Source organism: Squalius cephalus (genome assembly GCF_949319135.1).
Source record: "Squalius cephalus genome assembly, chromosome: 24".
Taxonomy (NCBI): domain Eukaryota; kingdom Metazoa; phylum Chordata; class Actinopteri; order Cypriniformes; family Leuciscidae; genus Squalius; species Squalius cephalus.
In genome coordinates, this window is record NC_137145.1 from 4,381,052 (window position 1) to 4,404,449 (window position 23,398).

A 23,398-nucleotide genomic window follows, 5' to 3' on the forward strand; every position below is an offset into this window, starting at 1 on the left:
GACTTTCACTTGTTCATGTGGACATAAATAAAGATCATAACACTGAGCTGTACTAACTGCTACAAATCCTAAGTGTGACGTTCAATTCTTCCTTCTAAGCACGACTGTAATATAGGCATCAGAATCATCAAGTACCTCTGTGTCGGCCGACTGGGCCTGTAAACGTGTCCGAATCCTCAGCATGTCTTTTTCTATCTGCTGTATCCGAGCGACGCGGCCCTGAAGACAAATGATGGAAACTTCATCACCAAACTGCTGGTTTCATACTCTGAATTTAGAAGCCTATTTTAGTTTCATGAACAATTTGTTAGTCTTTCAGTTTCTGCATTTCAGCCCACCTGTGCCCGTTTCTCCATGTCCTGACACGTGCCCAGTTGCTCCTCCATGGCGGCTCGAATCTGCCGGGCCTCGTATTCCAGTTGCCTGCGAGTCATATCGGTCTGGAGAGAAAACTACAACAGCAGAAGAAGTGTGAAGCTACAGAGATCATATAAGGTCCAAAATCATACAAGTAATGATGTGCATTAAATCTACTGCATTGAATATTGTAGCTTTTATACTTTTTACATACATTCTCAGTCAGTGGCAGACTGTCAATCCTTTTGGTCAGGTTTTGTAACTGGGCATAATACCAGTCTTTTTCCTTTTCTTCCTTCTCAAGTTCTGCCATCAACAAAGACCTAATAGAAAGAAAAGTCACTCATGAAAACAATGACATTTGATTTGAATTTCAGACTCACTAAATTCAAGTTGTTATTGATCAAAATGTAATGACAGTAAGGTTCCAGAAGTCAAAATGCAACTTATTTCCTCTATATATATATAAACTGATTGGCAATTTTCAAAAGCAATTAATTTAAATATTTAAAATTTTTAAAAGTTTTTGAAAGAAGTCTCTTATGCTCACCAAATCTGCATTTATTTGATAAAAAATACTGTAAAAACAGTAATTTTGTTAATTATTATTATAATATTGCAATTACTGTTTTCTATTTAAATATACTTAAAATATGAATTTATTCCTGTGACCATTACTACTTCTAGTCTTCAGTGTCACGTGATCCTTCAGAAATCATTCTAATATGCTGATTTGATGCTCAAGAAACAATTCTTATCATCATCAACAGATGTGCATATTTTTGTGGAAACCATGATATTTTTTCTTTTTCAGGATTCTTTGATGAATAGAGAATTTATTTGAAATAGAAATCTTTGTAATATTATAAATGTCTTGACTGTCACTTTTGATCAATTGAATGCACCCTTGCTGAATAAGAGTATTATAATTCTTTTATTATTATAATTGTTTACATTTATATTTTAATTATAGTTGTTATTCTTTGTTTTACATACTCTGAACTGTACCACAATGCCTTGTATTTGTCTTGTACCTTTTGCATTGTACTTGTCTGTAATAAAAACTTACTGACCCCAAATCTTTGACCGATATATATACATCAGAATATTTTGCAATGAACACGAAAATAAACTTCTGATATTCAAACACTTTTTCGCTTGAAATCAAAGCTGGCTATCTGGAATGTACCATCATTACCACAGTTTACCATGTAAATCTCATCCAGTAGCAAAACCCTAGAAGAGCTTTAGAAGAAACCTTTAGTTAACATTCTTAAATAAGGATCTAACCGGTCAAATGAACATCTAATGCACAGAATGATCCGTTCATGTGAGCACTCACCGTTCCTTCTCCAGCTCCTCCAGGTAACCGGCACTGTCTCGACCCCCGCCAGTCACCCCTCTCCTGGGGAAGGAGCTCATGGGACTGGGACTGGGGCTGCTGTCAGCCGAGTGGCCCGAACCGGAGCCCTGCAGAGAGGCCTTGGACCTCAACTTCACGCCTGGGCCCGAGAAACTGCTGGGGTCTAGACTCATTTCTGCAGGACAGAATGGGAGAAGATGATGATGAAGATGCCACACGTACCGTATCTTCCAGAAAAAGCCACACCTAACAGTAGATGCGTTTCATTTGGAAGGCTGCATCCTCGAAATAAAACACTGCAGTGTGGGAAATGCACTATACAAATAAACTTGGGCTCGATAATCCGCATCGGCACGAATCCAAATGTGTGCATATTGCAATATTTTGTATGCATGATGTTAATTGCATTATATAAATTGCTTTGGAATAGAAGTCGCACCATGTTTCAGACGATTAAAAAAAGTATATTCTGGAAATATGGTAGATTAAGGGAAGTTTTTACATCTTTATCGTCACGAAAGACTCTAAGTCAGCATTCGAACTGAAATAAACACCACAAGTGACGGATTTGGAACGGCCTACATATGCAGCAACCACACAAATAGCATTTGATTCTGATAGGGTTTGATATTACCTAGTTGCTAAGCTAACAACAATATTTGGCCAAGCATAAAAATACACAGCACACACAATAATTGGGTAAATAGTTTGTCCAAAATTAGTTACTATTTGGAAGTTTGCTTAGGAAACGTACTTATGATGTCTTAAGGCAAGACAATACAGGCAAAAATCATTGTTGTTGTTTTTTCGTCTTTCAGACGAGTGGAAAGAAAACATTCAAAATACACATCTAAGTGTTTATTTTATTGCATTTTATATATTTGCATCTGTAGATTTCAATTACAATACATTTTTAAAGGCCATGGGTTTTTTCTCTTTAGTTCCCATCTATATTCTGAAGGGTTTTACACAGGGGTTTGTCCCGATTTATTCCTAAACACACTTCTGACTGTTGACAGTATTTTCTGATTTCTGGAAGGATATAAAGAGATTTCCTAAATTTCCTCTTTAAAAGCCTTTAAAACTACGTCAACAAAATCAAACAAGAATTTTTAAAACGGGCTTCATCCAATGTTCAGATTTCATTTATGGAAATGTATGTCAATGAATGCATGTTAACAATTATTTAAACTCTGAAATCTCTGTCTTAATGTACTGTGATTAATCAAATGGGGAATTATGGTGATATCTATCAGTTAACATTTTTACCATATTTATCAGTGATGTCTTGAGAGTGAGTTTATGTTAAAATATGCATTGTTCACCGAATAATTCAATTGCCCTCACCTTTAAATCTTTCGAAAAACTCAATCTGCCCTTGCGAGTCTTTAGGGTCCTCGACAATAGTTCCTTGTAGCTGCTTCAAAACCTCCTGAAAGAGAAACAGACATTATCTGTGTGTGGTAGAGTGTTAGAAGCCATCTTCAGATAAAACAACATGATGCACGGAAGGTACCAGAAAAAAAAAAAAAACACACGAGATATTTCCATCTCCCACCACATGTAAGAAGACTTCTTCAGCCCGCGGCCTGATAAAGAGAAGACAACTTCCATCAAAGAGCTTTGAAGTGCTTTGAAGACGCGCGTGTCGGAGACATAAACAGCTTTGAAGCTGTAAAGATGCACCTGCTACTTCTTTAGTGGCGTGTTCATGCGTGATCTGGCCGTGATAATGCCTGAAAGGCCTCGATTTCTGCTAAAGGTTTTTGATTTAGGCAGGAAAATCAGTGTTGAAAATCAGCATAGCGTTCACTGCTCAAGCTTGTCAAGGCTTTACACATCATAAACCACCGTATTTTGCCATACTACAAATCAAATGTAGCAGATGTTGCTGATTATATGACTCTGAGTTACTAGAATCTAGTTTTTTACTTTTTCAGAAGAAAACAGAAGTGAGCTTGCTCATCCAAAACCCATTGCTATGTTTATGTAACATGTTTAAGACACTTAAATTGATGAATCACTTATGTTTGGAGCACAAATACTGCAGTTACATTGATGATCAACCACTAGTAATTATTGATTAACAGCAACAAGTCATGTCTCTTGACACAATAACAGTAAAGTATAAGAAAAACATCCAGGCTATTTGTAGAACTTACCACTGCACATATGCTGAGGTTTTGGTCAATGTTCCTTTACGGTTACAGCCAACATAACTCAAACCCTTGATGATGCCAGTACAGCCCCAAACCATATCAAACGTGAGACTTTTGCAACGCTCGTTCCATTACTCCGAGTTCTCCAGCGTGTTTGCAAGCCGAAAAAAGCCCAAACAATGCGACTGCCTTACAGGAAGCGACTACCTCCCCCTTCCTTCATCCCATCCCGGAGACCCAAAGCCTCATGAAGAGCACAGATGCTTCCCCATTCAGCTCACAGGACCACCCTTCCCAATCGGCCCGGGGTCACCATGTCCACAGCCCACTGGAGACGCATGGAGAAGGCCAGAGGCGTCCAGAAGGGAAAGGTCACACATGAACATGCTGTTTATCATCCCTTATCCAGTAGAAAAGAACAACACGGGGTTATTCTGTGTCTAAGGAGAGTCACTCGGGTGTTTTCTCCCTAGGGAGCATGACGTCACACTGAGCCGTCTCAGGAAACAACAGCTTCATTATAGGGGAGGTCATATGATTACAGACCCCTTTACTGCACTGTGAGTCAGAGGGATGAGACGACAGCATCATCATTCACTCCGCTTGTTAAAGACAACATGGCCTCCATTTATGCTCTTAAGAAATGTCTCTGGTCTTTCAAAAAATAATCTTCATTAAAATACAACACAATTTCAAAATATAAAATACAAGATAATATAATATAAAATAAAATCTTATTATATAAAATTAAATTAATGAAAATATCAAATATATAATATAATAAAAATATATAATAAACAATATACCGTATATAGCCTAATATAAAATAATAAAATATAATTATATATTATTTAAAAATTAAAAAGGAAACACTACAATAAAACAAAACATGTAATTAAAAAACATAAAATTAAACAATAAATATCATAAATTAAAATAATGAAAATATCAAATATATAATATAATAAAAATATATAATAAACAATATAACGTATATAGCCTAATATAAAATAATAAAATATAATTATATATATTTAAAAATGAAAAAGGAAACACTACAATAAAACAAAACATGTAATTAAAAAACATAAAATTAAACAATAAATATCATAAATATCATAAATTAAAATGTAAATTATAAAACTTAATATTAATGATCACTATGTTTAAATCATTAACACTAACTATGAACAATAGTAACTGTGCTAGATGCTTGACTAATATTAAAAAAAACTATGCAAATTAAACACATTAAGAGTTCACATTTTTTTTACAGGTCTACTTGCTAATATTACAAAAGTGATTTGCTGAAATCCTAAAATAACCTTTATGAGAGTAGATTACAGCTATAATAACATTTTCAACAGCCAAATCCACAATCAAATTGACTTCAATATCCTAATGCGTCTGAGGCTATAATGGAAGTCCTAGTTTTTCCTCTTCCCAGAGTCAAGGTCCGAAGGAGTCAGGTTACAGCGATGCAGATGCCCTTGGTACAATATTAGAGTCAGACAGCCACTCATGTGCGAAGCTGCAAGCACACAACACTTTTAAAAATGTCATCCTATCCTCCCAGTAATGGAAATCAATGCTCCTAGGCAGCCATCTGCAGGGAGCCTGAAATACTCGCATATCTGATTCCTATCTAGCATGCATTTCATCTGACCTGGAGTCAGACGAGACCCGTGGGCCTGCGGTGGGAGGTATTGTTCGAGTGTGAGAGGAGGGGACCGGGTTCGTGTGGGCGGATGGAAGCTCTCTTTGCTTTCGCAGTGATAAAGGTAGAACGTCCTTGAAACGTGGAAAGAAAACATCACATGACACACATGGCATGCACTCAGGAAAAAACAAGCGTGGCGACTGACGACAAACAAGATTTAAACCATGAACTAGGCTACTCTTCTAAAAAAGACTGAGACAAGAACATGACATCAATAAATGAAATTATCTGAATTCAGTAAGCTTCTCAATCAACATATCCTGTTCTTTGTGGAAACCAATACGAAGAACTGATGCACCAAAAAAAAAATTTGCCATAACAAGTTTAATCAATTAATTAATCAACTTTATTTAATAAACATTTATGTTGTATATAAAATTAAATGCACATTTTATAACAAATTTTTTATGATTTATTAATTTGTTGTTGAAATATAAACAGTTAAACGGTGGCTGAATAAACCTGTCATGAAAGCAAGTTATTACAAACATACATAAAATTTAAAAATGACAACAGGTTAAGTAAAAATATGAATATGATAAAACGAATATGTTATATAGTCCAAATGTTTAGCAAAAGTTTTTTTTCCTAGCTTTCCTGAGCTAAACGTAATGTGACATTGATTGTTTACAAGCTGTTTTACTGACGTGAAACACTGAGCGATTACGGTACGGTACTGTTTCTTTCAGCAGACCTTCTGATGTTCCTTCACATTTATTTTGTGCTATAACTAGTAGTAAAGAGTAGCTACAGCGATCTGTCACGCCACTGTGAAGGTAGTCTCGCGTAGCCAGAGCTTCAGACTGACGGAAGAAGGTCTGGACTCTTTCGCAGCCTTTCTTGGCCAAGGACCGCCCGAGAGGACGTTTGACTGACATGTAATGCAACCAATCACAGTCTGTGTCCGTGTCATGTCGTAAGAAGCGTGTCAATATAATGTCGATGTCCCTACAATAACAGACCGGCGTGCATGTAATAAATTATTCATTCAAGAACGTTGTGCAAGTTTACAGCAACAATAGAGCCGTGAACTTCCCACACTTTTGAAAATCCAGCGTTTAGTTGATCCAGATAAGCACTCATTGAAAGAATTGTAAACACAATGGCTTTGTTCTTCCACGAGGGCTTTTGGCGTCACAGTATTTGTTTCTAGGCGGATCGATAAATAACGCGACACACATGTCTCCCAGACATCCTGTATTCAACCAATCAGATCGCGCCTTCGAAACTCCTGAAGTGTTTCCAGAAAAGTGTGCCATATGCATCAGACGTTCAGCCAACGGTCCATTGAGTCTCAGTCAAATCAGTCTGAAGCTGATTAGGCTGACTCATTGACTAGAATAACTAACAAAAGCTGAGACTTTGTTTCATATCAGATTCAATTGTGATTATTGAATGGTAGGTGTGCCGCAAATCATGTTTAGTGGAGTTTTGTTCATGAATCAGCTGAAAAGGGCATAGACTAAAACATCTTGGTTCATCAAAATGAAGATCATTTAAGATCAAAAAATAGATATTGTCAACCCAACGCTAACGTCCACACAGCTGACATGACTGTTGTAGCTTATCCACTGACAGTCGAAACACGCAATCAGAGAAGCGCTAATTAAACGTCACCAATTCGATCAACGATTTTGGCCCTCCAAAATTAAATATTTTCGGCTGCTGAAATTCAGATTCAGATACAGATATCTTTATTAGTCCCCAAGGGGGCAATTCAGTTCTACAGCCAACCCATCCAATAAGGGTTAAGTTAAGATTATTAGCACACAATAAATATAAAAAAATTTATACAAAACGATCACACCCTGACACACACACACAGCACAACACACACATTCACCTGCCAGTGACAGAACAGCAGTGGTGCATTTCTTGGTGCATTTCTTGGTGCAATTTTGGTGCATCACTACTAAGTAAGAACTAACCTAAAAATAAGGTTAGAGAACATTATACACTCACAAACACAACATCTAGACCTAACTAATACTTTAGAGATTAAGAAAAAAACAAACTCTGGACAGAAAAGGCAATGTCTAAGCAGATTTTTCTGCAACGCTGCCCTTTTCTGGGCAAGGTGCAAACTATGTCCAGGAAATCCACCAGAGATGTTTCATTAGAAGATTACAACATTCTGAGTCATTAATGTAGGAACAAATGAGCATTATTAGCTGAGCTCATCACATAGAGAAAGCGCATTTATTTATATGCCATGCTGAATAGAAAACCTCAAACATCAATGTGACGAAATAATGGAAGATTCAGGTCATAATTCAGGGGATTATGAGGAGAAATGAATCTGAAAGAGAATGACAGTTGATGTAGCCCAATGACATCCATAGTAGGAAAAAAAATCTATGGAAGTCAATGAGAAACATCAACTGTTTGGATATCGACATTCTTCAAAATATCTGCTTTTTTTGTTCAGCAAAATAAATAAATTCATATAGGTTTGAAACAACTTGAGGGTGAGTAAATGATGACAGAATTTTCATTTTTAAGTGAACCATTCCTTTTAAACAGCCCTGTATGAGACACATCATGGCCATATTCCAGGATAACAATGCCAAGATTAAGGCTCAGATTGTGAAAGAATGGTTGTGAGGATCATGAAGAATCATTTTCACACATGAATCGTCTCCTCTGAGTCCAGATCTTAAATTCATTGAGCATATTTGGGATGTGCTGGAGGAGACTTTACAGAGTCCTGGACTCTTGCATTGCCAATACAAGAGCTTGACCAAAAACATATGCGCCTCTTGATGGGAATAAATGTTGTGATGCTACTTCCATCAAGAGGTGCATACATTTTTGGTCAAGATCTTGTATTGACAATTCTGACAACCATTCTTTCACAATCTGAGCCTGATGAATCTTGATATTGTCATCCTGGATTATGGTCATGATGTGTCTCATACATGGTTGTTTAAGAAATGAAAAGCTACACACTCCATCAATTAGGGTTAGAAGAACTGTTGCCAAACATATAACACGATAGAAACATAATAATCACTGCAATAATGATCCAATCATAGACTCTTAAGCATTTGCCTATTTTAATCCAAACAACAGCTACTATTTTTTTTTGGGCCAGGCAGTGTATAAACATGGCTATAAATAATAATAATTATTATGATTATTACTTAATAAAAATATATTGTAAAATACTGTAAAATAAAAAAAATCTAATATTTAAAAATAATTATATATTTTTTACATTACAACTGTAAAATTACAATACTAATATTTTCATATTAAAATATTACAATATTGAACTTAATTTTGTCATTTTCAAACGTAAAACCATCAAACTTTTATTTTGCCACTAAATCTTGTATCGCTCTCACATGTTGATTAATAAACAGCTAAACTCAACTAAAATGCAGCTCTGGTAGTTGGATATGGGAGCACGGAGGGGAAGCCCAGACGCTGAGACATGCATGCTGTTTGTTTTCTGCCCGCAGATGTTTGTTTCAGCTGGCCGGAGGGGAAGGGAAATGACTGCAGGGTGAAGCGGAGCTGCATTCATGCGACGAACAAAGACAGGAAGGGAGATTCTCTAAATTAAGCTGCGAGTCTCTCACAGGCTGGGAAGCGGAAGCGGCCTCTGAACACTTCCATGCAAAATAGGAAAATGTTTATGACACTGGAGTGCATAGCACTTGTGAATAAAAATGAAAGTGGTTTTCCTTCTGTGACACTGCAACACTAAACCACAGTTACCATGGACAGAGGAAGACGGAGAGGCAGCGGTTTAGTGTTGCAGGTTTAAACGTCAAGATAAGAGGAAAGCAAATCCTGTCAAAAATACTGCCTTTCTCACAGCATTTCACAAGAATGAGGAAAAAAGACCGTCTGAAGTTTCATCGGCAGAGGGCAGCACATGAATGATATGAGGAACATACAATATACTGAAAATAGATTTATATAAAATAGAATTGTTTTTATATTTTTCATATATAGTTTTTCAATTAAATGACTAATTGGATTTTACACATTTGTCAGATGTTTTTATCCAATGCAATTTGCATTGCATTTAACTCTTTCTTTAAAAAACGGAAATTTCCGGCAATTCGGGGTAAGGGCCGTTACACATCTTCAGAAATAGTATAGAATCTCCGGATTAAAACAAAGGCAAAAAGCAGCAGAAACAAGCTATAGAAGGAAGATTGCTTACACACATGTAAAATAACACAATAATCAAACATTAAGCCACATATACAGTAGATCAAAACTGCCTAATGTTACAGAATGAAATGTCGACCCAGGACGAGGTACAGGACTGTGAAGCTATGGGGGTGTTGATGGACTTGATCTACTTATCACTTGATCATCGTTCTGAATCCGGTCCAGACGTAATCTTTGACAAAAATGTGATTTTCTCATCTTTTTTTTTTTTTTAATGAAACTTTCCCACATTCAAGTGTTAATAAGAATGCATGAAGCTAGAATAAAACAGATTATTTTGTTTAAAAGCAGAGGCTCTGTTCTTTCTTTTGATATTGCATGTTCAGATATTCATACAACACAATATTCTGGGGGCCATGAAAGGCTTGTGGAAATGATCAAAAACGCTGGCGGTCAAGAATGAAGCTATAATTGTTTTTCAGTTCTAGCATTCCCATGGGAATCGATACGCTCTGCTGTTTGAGCAAATATTCAAACTCATGTCTATTTGTATCCTATAATGTGTGTGCAAAAATAGTTTCAAATATGAAGCTTACATAATAAAAAAGAATATCTGTATAATACTTTTCATAATACACAGTTTCAAAGCAGCTTTACGTTTATCATAAATAAATGAAAAAAACTTGCAATTCTTTAAAATAGCATCACTCATGGAGGATCTCTATGCACAGTGCAAAGAGCTGACTATAATCGATAATGAAATCTGTTTTTGATTATTATCATTAGAGATTTTATCAATTAGCAGTTTCAGTCGTAGAAATAGCAGCAACTTTAAAACTGGACGGCAGCATGAAGGACTCGGCACAGATGCACTTCTGGCCTCCGCAGAATCTGTCACAGTTGAAACACACTAGACAAACCCAGTTGTTTAAACACTATGATTACGTACAGGGATGACATAACCACTGGCACCAGGGCGGCCAGAATGTGCCTAAAATCAGATCATCCTAATGAAAGAGGTTAAGCCCAAAACCTCTTACATAAGCCAAACATCAACAGGGATTCACTTCCTGAGACACGACACAGGCAAATATGATTTCGCTCTTATTCTTTTTTTAGAAGCAAATAGATGACAACTTCCTTGAGGAATAGGGACACCCAGAGTTTAGACAATCCCTCATTTGGAGCCGTGATGACAAGGACATCTGAAGAGCAGGGTCCTTTCTTGGACATTGAATTAATGCACTAAAAAAGCAAGGTAACACTATTTTCAAGTGTCCTTGTTACATAATGTTACATGTACTTTCCATAGTAATAACAGTAAATTATGCATAATTACATGCAACTAACCCTCAATCAAATCCTAATCCTACCCTAACCCTACAGTAAGTACATGTAGTTGCTTAATATTATTCAGTACTTAAATGTATAATTACACTAACAACGAGACCTTAAAATAAAGGGTCCCACTTTATATTAAGTGGCTTTAAGTACTATGTACTTACATTGAAATTAATAATTTGATACAATGTACTTATTGTGTAACTACATGTTTTTACATTGTACTTATATTTTAAAAATTCCTGCATGTAATTACAGCTGTAATTCATTTATGTAATTACATTTGTAATTACACTGTTGACCCTTCCATTACACCTTAACTCACCCTTAAAGTGTAACCAAAAGCAATATTTCAAATCAACATGAAATCAAAATGGATCCTATTTACTTAAAGGTATAGCGGAGGATTTTCTTTTTCCGGGTGGATCATCAAGACTATTGGTCCTCCTAAGTGTCAATCATTCTGGTGATATGTTTACGTAAGGCTGTCGTACGTGCTCGTGCACACGATTCACACGATGGCGTGCGCTCAAAACACAGGTTGGGCTTCCCACTGATGCCTCAGTCGTGAAGTTTCTACTTGACAGGTAAAGTTTGGCATGCTATTTGGAGAAATCCATTTAAAATCACTGCTAGTAAAAGTTAATGTAAGCTATGATTAGCTCGTGCATACGTTTAATAGGCATTCCCTCTCGGGAGCAGGTAGAGTATTGCGCATGTGCATTTTTTCAAAAAGTTGGAGAGGGCGGTTATTTTCTAAAATTCGGGAAAATCCTCCGCTATACCTTTTACTTAACTCACATTGAATGAATTTAGAAAGATGATCTCACCAAGTCCATGTAGAATGGTAAATGTTTACACGGTAGTTAACACAATGTTTACACAGGTTAATGAAACTATAGGCAAATAGCCTTGACTTTAGGCTGCTGTACTATTACAGTCGGTCAACAATAATCTACGGTAGATGTTAAAGTAATGATTAGCTTTAAATGTAATAAAAGTATGCCAATAATATGACATTTTTAGTAATTATAGCAATATTCAGTCTTCCCCCACATTTTCTCGTCGGAAATACGGCACATTAAGGAAGTAAAATTCACTTTCATGCTGACTATGAGTGTCTTCAAAGTGAACGAGAGCAGTTTAGCAAAGCATAATGGCAAACATGATGCCATTAAACACACACACACAAAAAAACAATCATTCTGATCTACTAACTTTTAAAATGGACACCTTTACTGCTGCTTTTCCCAATGATTTTCCCCGAGCCAACCAGAAAAACCTCTCTTAATCCTTAAGGACTCTGCAACGTATGAACATAAGGAGAGACAATCTGCTTCCGCTTCAAAGATTCTCCCTTAGCAACACCAATCTCACGTCTTCAGAGCAACATAAAGAGACTTTCACACGTATTAGACAGTGCAATGGCGTGACAGCGACCCGTTTCCAAGCGGATCTTCAGCACGATATATCTGCACATATCTTTATCATGAACTCGCTTGAACCTCGTCTATAAATTGTGCAGACAATCCGGGTTGACAGGCTCGCTTTAAAACTTCAACATTAGCCAACTTTTAATGTCTCACCACATTCATTTTAGGCCTAAAGTTCTTTCAAAAACCCTCTCTCCTTTTTTCTTTTCCTTCCCGAGAGACTGCCAGGTCACATCTAATTTCTTAATGTCCACCTAGCAGGCTGCCGCTTCCACTTCAAAAGCTCAACTCAAAGAAGTGCCTGAGAACACTGCCTTTGGTGTCAGAAGCTGCTAGAAGAAAGAGTACTTAGAGGGAAATCAGCGGCGGAGGATGACATTTTAAGTCTTGAAAGTCTGCGACATTAAAAGCAAGCCCAAACATAGAGCATTTGGATGACAAAATGAGTCACTGAGGCGTTTAAGTACAAACCCTTTGAGGTTGAAAACTGAAATTGACAAAAAGGTAGGAGGAAAATGTACAGAGGTCTAGTTGTTCCTGTTCTAGTTTACTAGCACTCTCTCTTCAGAATGTTGTAGGTTTTAACAAACTGGCTACACAATTTTTCACAGCTAGTTATTGCATGACAAAGAAATATTTTTCATTCTCCAGAATAATGTGCACCAATACATTTTGCACAGTAGATTGCAGAGGGATGATGCATTTTTATAGGCTAAACCCAGATTGCAAATTAGCATTTAGCACAACATCCTGAAGTCAATGGGTTTTTGGTTTAAAAGCCTGAAATAAGGTCTGTGGTTGGCACGATATTCTAACGTTTTATTCTGTGACAAAAACATCAGTAATACTCTACAGGTGAAACTCGAAAAATTTGAATATCGTGCAAAAGTTCATTTATTTCAGTAATTCAACTTAAAAGGTGAAACTAATAAATTATATAGACTCATTACATGCAAAGTGAGTAGCAAAATTTATTTGTTATAATTTTGATGATTATGGCTTACATCTTATGAAAATTTTCAACATTTCTGAGATTTTGAATTTGGTGTTTTCATAAGCTGTAAGCAATAGGCTAATCATCAAAATTATAACAAATAAAGGCTTGAAATATCTCACTTTGCATGTAATGAGTCTATATCATTTATTAGTTTCCCTTTTTAAGTTGAATTACTGAAATAAATGAACTTTTGCAAGATATTCTAATTTTTCGAGTTTCACCTGTATTGTATTTTTTTTAAGCTTTTACTTGCTAATAAGTGGCTAAATGGTTGGACTTGGTTACTGAGGACATTAAAAGTCATTACGCCGAACAGGTAAACTAATCTACTTACTAGTCTTCTTTTACAGTTTATAATTGCTATTCTAACTCGAACTTTCAGGAAAAATATTTGTTTAATAAAGACCAAAAGAGCTGTCAGAAGATTAGTGAAGGTGACACTGAAGTCATGCGACAGTGATGTATTTTGTTTACAGCTTACGTTTAGCTTTTTACGTCTGCTGATTGTATCTATGCTGTAAAATTCATGAAAGTTGCATTCATTTGTGAAGATTATCATGATGAATCAAACTTTTTATTGGTAATCCAAAAGCCAATGGAAAAGTCCATTGGGTTATTGTCAAGGAGACCATGCTAATGTATGGGTTGGTCTACAAAAATATAACATGGTGATATAGCATAGATCACAATAAAACAATACCGATATTCTTTGTTTAAAATACAGTAATTCAAAAAGCTGTTTTATTTATAGTATGCAATTATATCCTTTGCTTGTTTGGATATTGGTCAAGCAGAAGTAATTGAAAACATTGTAGAGCAGTAAAATATACAGACATGAATAAAAACAAATCAATGCAAATGTCAAAGCATCACTGCTGGTCTATAAACTTCACACATAATACTATACTTATAATTCATACTTATAAATAGGCACTTCTTCAGGCTCAGTTTTATAAAGCACTATTTGTTTTAACAGCACACCTTTTTGATTTGGTAAACTTAACTCAAAAATACATGATCACCGCAGCACTCTATGAATCAAAAAAGACCTGGTTTTGATGTCATGTTGTCAAGAACACGGTTAGGCCGCTGTGTGATATAAACAGGCACTGTACCTTCATATTAGACGCCTCAGTCTCTAGTTTGGTGAGGTGGTTGGAGTTGTCCTCGAGCTCTTGTCTAAGGTTGGAGTTCTCCATCTTTAATGCCTCCACTTGCTTCAGCAGCTGATCATAAGATGCTGCAGCCATCTTGGACTATCTCTTGACCTGCAACATTCAAGAACGGAGGAACAATCACATGTGGTGCTCGATTAATATGACCGATGCCAAAATTGATTGAACATTTTTTACTGAAATACAAATTGATCAAAGGGAGCAAAATATCTGCAGATCAGTTGATTTAACCAATATATTAGCCTACTTGTCAAGATCAAAATAACTAATAGTGAAAAAATAACTGATCAAAGGAAATATGCAAACACATACAACTGCAGAATCAGCATTTACATGGTGAAATAACATAATATGGATCACAATAAAACAATATGGCTATTCTTTGTTTAAAATATAGGAATTCAAAAAGCTGTTTTATATGCATTGTGCAATTATATCCTTCGCTCGTTTGGATTTTGGTGCTAAAAATGCTTTAAAAACAACATATAAAAATATATACACAAATATATACACAGAATGAATATATATATGAAGAGTTCAGATGCAAAAGCCTCTAAGTGCAATCTGAAATTTTCTTCTAGAATGATCATTTTTATCAAGCTCGTATATTTAAGTTCAATAATTTCACTTAAATGGCAATGCAAATTACCTATTAATTGTCATTTAAGTGACATTACTTAACTTAAATATACAAGCTTGACAAAAATGATCATTCTAGAAGAAAATTTCAGATGGCACTTAGAGGCTTTTGCATCTGAACTCTTCATATATATATAGTATATCATGTAAATATTTGTATTTCATACATATATTTATATTTTTCTGAGCATTTTTTCTGAGCAAGTCTGTGAATATGCCAAACATACTGTAACATTACTTCACTGGACACTACATCTATACTATTACATACATCTTTTAATATCTAGTGAAAAGGGAATAAAAAGCCCACATAAACATGAGGCTTAGTAAATGTATAAGTGTTGCCCAGAGGGTCTGTAAAAGACCATCAGTGTCATGTGTCAATCATGAGTGAGCATCTGAACTCTGATGTTTGCCATGTAGTCAATGACCATGTCATGACACTCATAAAGAACTATAACACACGTGCCTCACGTGTGTATGTGGATGGCAGAGCCGATGCCTCTGGGCCATTTTTTTACCCTTGCAGTGAGCCCGGTCAAGCAAACAGTTCTGAAAGACAAAGCGAAAGTTTCTATTTTTATCTCCGTCCTGAAGTGAAGGCCTGATCAACCATGTGGAAAAATCTATCACCACATCGCCACTAAATTACCACTGACATGCTAAAGAACAGCGGCAAACCCTGTTCAGCTTGCTCTCTGATAAAACATACTAATGTGTGCAATCTTATGAAGAACCTGTTTTATGGTAAATATGCTCACCTCTCCTCACCAACACACATGATTTGAGGAATCACGCAACACTGCAGGATGATACACACATTGAACTTTAATACTTAAATCACTAGTCACTTATATGAGCAGTATAGCTTTGTGCATTTGCCTTCAAAAACAGTTTCTGCCAAAATACCAAATTATATTCTCAGCATTAGGAATATTGATGGCTTGTGAGGTAAACAGCATTTTTAAAATACAGAAAGAGGGAAAAGGACTAAAAGAAAGGGAGCATATTGCATGCAAAAGAAAACATGTTATGAAGGGGGAAAAAAGGACCATCAAATTATTGAAATGCTGCAGGATGATGCACACATTGAACTGTAATGCTTCAAATCACTAACTTGTAAGCAATGCAACTATGTTTCTGCCAAAATACAGAATTTTCCAGTGCAAAAGAAATGTCAAACAAAACAAAAGCGACTTGCCTTATAGGAATACATCACAAACTGGTATCATGACATTTTCACAATGCACAATAAACTGAATTCCTTCCATTCGACTTTCACCATATTATGGTTTGCCCTGGTTTTACATTAACCAACACCAACAGCCTACATTACAACAGCCCGACAATGTGTCAGGGATCATTTGCAGCTGTGTCCAATCAATGTGACTGTGCTACGGATTCTGCCACTGTTTCCAGGGCATCCACGGCCAATATGAAGCAGAATAGATCAATAAAGGGAAGATAGGCTACCCCTATTTGGCATTTCCTTACAGATCAGATTTCTGATGTGAAGGTCATTAAATGCAGACAAAAATATAGAACTTTCTAAAGCATATCATCTTTGGTCTGCATAATCCAAATAATTACATCAAGATCTTGCTATTTAAAACAACATGAATAATAAACCAGCGTGGATGCATATGATTTAATGCCAACCGCACGTCACACACGCTTTGAGCTGTTATGAGGGCAGAATGAGTCCGATTGCCACAGAAATCTGCTGACACACATCTGATGACACACATTTAGTGAAAATACAAGCACTTGCACTTTTAAAAGGTATAATAAAAGGCCATTAAAGGTAAACAAATGTATATTTTATGCTCGCATATCTTCCTGAACAATCCTAAGTGTAGCTTCTATTATTTATAGAAGAATCATGAAAATGCAATTTTTTTTAATACATTTATAAATGATTTAATAAAAACCTGAAGCAAAGCTCTCTTGGCATGTAGACACAGCAAAATGGTCGACATCTATTCAGCAAAAAGGCTTGAGGTATCGAGACAGAATCAAAAGGAAACAGGGAGGAGTGGAAAGAAGAAAGACTCATTAATATTTCAGCACTTTCCTCAAATCTGAATTTGTTTGCACCTTCACACGTCTTTAATACCATAAATAAAGCGCATTATTTATTTCACTATTGCAACTGTGCATCTTTCTGCATTTATTCACCAGGGGTGCAGTTGTGCATGCGACACTTATGATGCATTAAAGCAGTCACCTCTACACCAGCAATGCAAGATACAAAATTCCCTGCAGACGACTGCAAGAGATGCCCTTCCCTCCACGCACAAAGACACAGTGATCATCATCTCACATCACGGTCTCTCACGCACCGTCATCTAACCTGCCAAACCGACCCGTGTTTCGTCCTGAAAAGCTGACAACAAATCCACCATTAAACGTCTGCTTTGTTCAGGCATCGCCAGCTAAATCAGAAAAACCCTCTCTCGCAACAGCCCCTCCATCTTGACAGGGGCAATTATCGCTTACATTTACTGTGGAATCCGTGTCCACGGCCGCGATCACTAGAAATAATCAGCCTGCTAGCGCATCTGTCCCTGCACAGCACAAAAGAGGCTTTTACAGCGTCCGGATGATAAAGCCAGAATCCCAATCTATGCACATCCCCCCACACCCTCTCAATAACCAGCCATCAAGACAAAAGGGTTTATCGGCACCGCCTTGCTACACCGCACAAACGCGCTATTATTTCCTCCACACTGAATAGCTGGAATACAAGACCACACATCTGTGCGTTTGCATCAAGAGATCAGGGCGTTAAACGGAGACTTACCCCATTCTGCACCAGTGACAGCCTCCATCCCAGCAACCCATCAACTATGTCAGTTGCCGGAGAGCATCCAGCCAGCACCGAGTCACATGGGCGAGGGCTCGGCCAATCAGAAGGCGGCCAGCCCAGGCCGGTGTTGGTGCAGTGGCTGATGGTGGCTGGCCAGATTTCTGCCCCACTGTACAGCTGCTTCCCTTGACTGGGTTTAAAAGCTCTCGTGTGGGGAAGCGGTGAAGCCCCAGGCATGCATACTGGAGATGGGTCATAACGTCTGAAGGTCACATGACCTGATTTCTAATAAACGGATCAATATGGCAGCCTAAACCGGACCATATAGAAGATGCATTAAAGACAACAAACTGAGAGATGCAATTGAAATCAACTAGGGCTGCACGATATTGAAGAAAAATGCGATATGCGATAACTCATTAAATAATGCGATATGCAATACGATAATGCTTAAAGTGTGTAAAATAAATTTAAATTGTCTTTAAAATATATTCAAAATTATGTAACCTACATACGTGTTTCACATTCTTTTTGTGACAAGAAAACATCCCTACAGCTTCTGAAAGTGAAAATCAGTGTTTTACTGTAGCATCAGAAGAGTTATTTTAACATCAGTGGGGTTTAGGGGTTCAGGTTATCCTACATTAGGTTTATTTAACAACAGAAACTGAATAATCAAATGTAAAAATAAAACACCGATTAGTTTTCACTGTATGAATTAAATATATACTGATTCTTATTAAAGCTATAAAAGTTATTCAGCCAAGAGCAGTGAGTGATTTTCTCTTCGTCTTTTGATCATGACTCAGTTATTGCAAGCCGTTGCGATATGCATATCGCAATATATACATTTGCGATAATTCGATATATTGTGCAGCCATAATACCGACATTCGAAATCAAATCGAAACCAACATCTCGCTAACTGCGTCTAAAAAAGCGGGAAAAAAAGCCTGATTTAATTGGCATATTACATACACAACTTCAGACATTATAGTATGAAATGTAATTATATGCATTTTATAATATATGCATTGAATAATTATATAATTATATTAAATTAATTTAATTTAATAAGTTAGTTACACATTTAATTTGATGAATATTACATTTAATAATTTAATCAATTCAATTCATTTAATAGATACTTCTATCCAAACCAATTTCCAGCTGAACAATACAAGCACTTCTTCCATTTTCCATGCAAGATGCAGAAGTAAACAGTATCTCCACAAATATAATCAAATATATGTACAAAAAAGCCTAATGTAAGACGCTTTCTGACACTGCATAGACATATTATCTATCATTTACTCACAACAGATGCTTTTATCCAAAACCAACTTTCAAACAAGTGATTCAAATACTTCCAACATTTTCCATGCAGCATGTACAAGTATGCAATATTTCTATCACAAAATACACACAATGACCAGTTGCTTGCACAATAATGGACCTTATTCATGAAACACGAGCAGAACGAATCTGTGTAAACTGCTCATCAATCCAGTTGGCACAAATGGCATACAAATGGTTTTACGTATGATTTATACAGTAATTCGTTCGGCTCATGTTTCATGAAAAAAAGGGCCATAGACACGATTTTTCCTTTCACAGACATTTTGAAGCCAAAACACAATGTATACATAACATTTGCTCCAAAATGTGAAGGGAATAAAAAAGGTTTTGTATATGGCTAATGGCCAGAAAACAGTGTACAAACCCAACTAGCCACATACATCATGTTCAAATTCAGTGCATCAATCTCTGTCTTAAACGACACATTAACTTGGTTCATAATCTGTACTATTTCGTTACACTGGTGTTAATGTCCATCATTGTGTGTTTGCTGCTACTGTACAACTTTATCATTGCAATTACAGTCTCAAGAGTTCTTTGTGAATAATAAATCATGCTCTATAAATGGCTGTGATTTGCTTTCTCAAACTGAGGCGGTGAATAGATAACACGGACACTTCCATGGCTTTCTCTATACACGCTGGAAGTGTTTTTTTCATGTAAATGAGCTTTCGGTCTTTGAGAGCTGAAAAATGGACATTGGCAGAGACTCTTGTTGGTCAGCCCTCTCTTGTGGTGCGATTTAATGGGAAACTGTCCACACTTTTTCTTCCTGGTGTGGGAAAACATTTCAAACAGAAGGGGAAAGGCTAATGTTTTGTGCCGTTTAAAAAAAAAATTTGATTTCCTTAAGTATCCATGTTCATTTAGTGGCTCAAATATTCACTATGTAGGATATAAATGCAGCTACACAAATATTTCACTACATACTCTTTTTTTTTTATCTATTTGAGAGGTGTTCAACCAAAATACACCACTTTTCTGGAAAAAATAACATATTAAGCTGTAAGTGCCACTCACTAAAAGTCATTTGAATGCAACTTTACACCAAACAGGCCAAATCTGTGACTCACTTCATGTTTACTCACTTCAAAACTAGATTAAATATTAATAAGGTCTTCAAAACAACTTGTGCACATGGAAGTAAAGATTCAGCTAACTTACTTTGTCCATTTAACACTCAACAAGAATTCACAAGATCATGAATAAAACGTAAAACATTTTGTACGACTCCAGTTGAGTTTTAGCGGATAAAAATTAGGCCTGCAGAAGGAATACTAATGCAAACTTAAAGGAATAGTTCCACAAAATTCATTATTTAGCTACAAATATTTACTTATTCAATTATTATTCATGCAGGGCAGGTCAAAATCAGAACCGGTCCGACTAGACGAGTTGGAAAAAAACCTTAGTGTTGAGCCCTGATATATTAAAGGCACAGTGACATTTATTATAATGGGTTTATGTGAAGCTGTTCACTTAGATTAAAAATAGGGCTGTCAAACGATTAATCGCGATTAATCGCATCCAAAATAAAAGTTTGTGTTTACATAATTTATGTCTGTGTACGGAGTATAATTATTTTCTATATATAAATACACACACATGCATATATATATTTAAGAAAATGTGTTATTTATATATAAAATATTTATATATAATATAAATTATATATAATATAAATATATATACACAGTATATACATGCAAATATTTCTTAAATATATACATGCATGTGTGCGTATTTATATATAGAAAATAATTATACACCGTACACACACATGTATTATGTAAAAACAAACTTTTATTTTGGATGCGATTAATCGCGATTAATCGTTTAGCAGCCCTAATTAAAAATGTTAAAAATGATAGCTTTCAATTATTCTGTAATGCTGAATGGCTATTATTAATAGCTAAAATTCTAGGGGTGTAACAATATATCGCATGTCACAATATATCGCAATACAAAACTGCAACAACATGTACCGTGGATAGTGACAATATTTATTGGTAACACTTTATTTTACAGTGTCATTGTTACATATTTTAGTAGTAATAACTATAAATTATGCATAATTACATGCAATTAACCCTAAATCAAACCCTCATCCTAATCCTAACCCTATAGAAAGTGCATGTAGTTCATTATTATTACTCAGTACTTAAATGTATAATTACACTGTAACAATGACATCTTAAAATAAAGTGTAACCTATGTATTGTGTATTTCACCCAAAATGAAAATTAGTGTGTGAAAAAAATTCACGTTTACAGAGTTTTAGTGTCAGTACTACATTAAACTACTATATGTAATATTGAATATAATGTATAATAATGCAATGGGGGAATATTTGTGGGTCCTGAATCCTAATAATGCCAAATGTCTGATGCTACCAGTAAAAAGTGTCCTACATTATTTTAAATATATAGTCAGTGAAAGAGTGCAGCATATTAGTCTAAAATAATTCTGTAATATTCATGATTCAGAATCATGAATATTTTTATTCTGGTGTCTCTATTGTCCTGTGCATTGGGTTTCCAGCACAAGTCCAAGCCTTGTTTACCATACCAAATTTACCATTTTAATCTACAGTACATTTTTTGTTAACCTTTTATCAGATGGAGTATCGCAATAATATCGTATCGTGTGTTCAGTATTGTGATATGTATCGAATCGGGACATGAGGGTATCGTTACACACCTATAAAATTCATGTAATCATGTGAAAAATCCATGTAATAGAGACGTCAGTATTAGTACTGGTATCAGTGATGCTGGCCTTCATTCGTAGTGCTTAGTAAAAAGATGCCATTAAACAAGTATACTGTTTTTATGTTGTTTCTACATTATTTTGGAGATTCAATGTGAAAGTATTACAACATAAAAATATAATAACTTTAATTCATCATGATTAATTACAAAAAAAATGTGCTATTAACTATTAATATTTTTTAATTATCGATTGACAGCACTACTTATTACTTTTTTCCCCATGGAACACACATGGAAACATTTTTGGATAGCATTCTGGTCACTCTTTTCCATGCAATATTAAAATACAATAAATGAGGACTTAAGCTTTCAATAAAAAAAACAAGCAACAGAATCCAAAGCTGTACAATGAAGTCATTCACTGCAGCCACAAAAAAAACAGACATGGCCATTATAAACCACCCAAGCATCCAATACAATTACTAAACAACACACTAACATAAAAGAGAAATATTAAAACTGCCTGGATAGCTTATGAACTGATTAGGCACAATGTCACTGCTAGATTTCCCATGATAGATCTTAACCGCCCCAGAAAGCTGCATCAGATATGACAACAACAGCTGAAACAATGTCAAACCACATTCAAAGGCTCCGTCAAAGCCAAACAACACGGATTACGCTTCAGCAGGGGAGTGGTAAAAATAACAACACTTTTCTTCAGCTCAACTCTTTGGTGTCAGTCAAAGACCGTCATAGCACAGTGATTTAAAACAAAAAAAAGTTTTCCTCACCGTCTTGCCAAGGTTGCAGCACAGATCCACTGCTGGACTCCTGCACAGAAGAACAGAGTTTATCAGAGAGTTCATAGTAGTTTATTAGAGTTTGAGTAGGTTATTATAGTGCAATTTGGATTAAACGAGTAGAATTAGAGGAACAATAGACTTTGTTAAAGCAGATTACTAGAGCAGAATTTACAGAGCAAAATAAAAGTCTGTGAAGTGTAGCAGAATATTAGTACAATACCAGTGTAGAGTTTATTGTGGTACTGATAGAGTTCAATAGAGAATAATTAATATGGTATCTTCCTGATAATGAAATGGAAAAGATTTGTATGCAAATTAGAGGAGGGATATAGAATAATGATTTCTGTACATACATTTATGTTGAGAAAAAAAAAAATATGGTATAATTTAACAATTTATATC

The 23,398-nt window shown here is 35.7% G+C and overlaps 1 protein-coding gene across 4 annotated transcripts in view; it reads right to left on the reverse strand.

The window, feature by feature from the left end:
• Positions 1-23,398, reverse strand: part of apc (APC regulator of WNT signaling pathway) — a 39,019-nt gene that overhangs the window by 14,986 nt on the left and 635 nt on the right. The window contains exons 1-8 of one of the 4 annotated variants that reach the window (XM_079861197.1): positions 18,116-18,191; positions 15,782-15,864; positions 14,614-14,766; positions 3,068-3,152; positions 1,700-1,895; positions 572-680; positions 339-452; positions 136-219 (exon numbers count right to left, since the gene is read on the reverse strand). In XM_079861197.1, the coding sequence (XP_079717323.1) occupies positions 136-219; positions 339-452; positions 572-680; positions 1,700-1,895; positions 3,068-3,152; positions 14,614-14,748 (723 nt within the window). In that variant the 5' untranslated portion in view covers positions 14,749-14,766; positions 15,782-15,864; positions 18,116-18,191. Of the gene's footprint in view, positions 1-135; positions 220-338; positions 453-571; positions 681-1,699; positions 1,896-3,067; positions 3,153-3,882; positions 4,024-14,613; positions 14,767-15,781; positions 15,865-18,115; positions 18,192-22,984; positions 23,025-23,398 lie in introns of those variants that run through there. The other 3 variants (XM_079861195.1, XM_079861196.1, XM_079861198.1) reach the window with 3 other exon arrangements.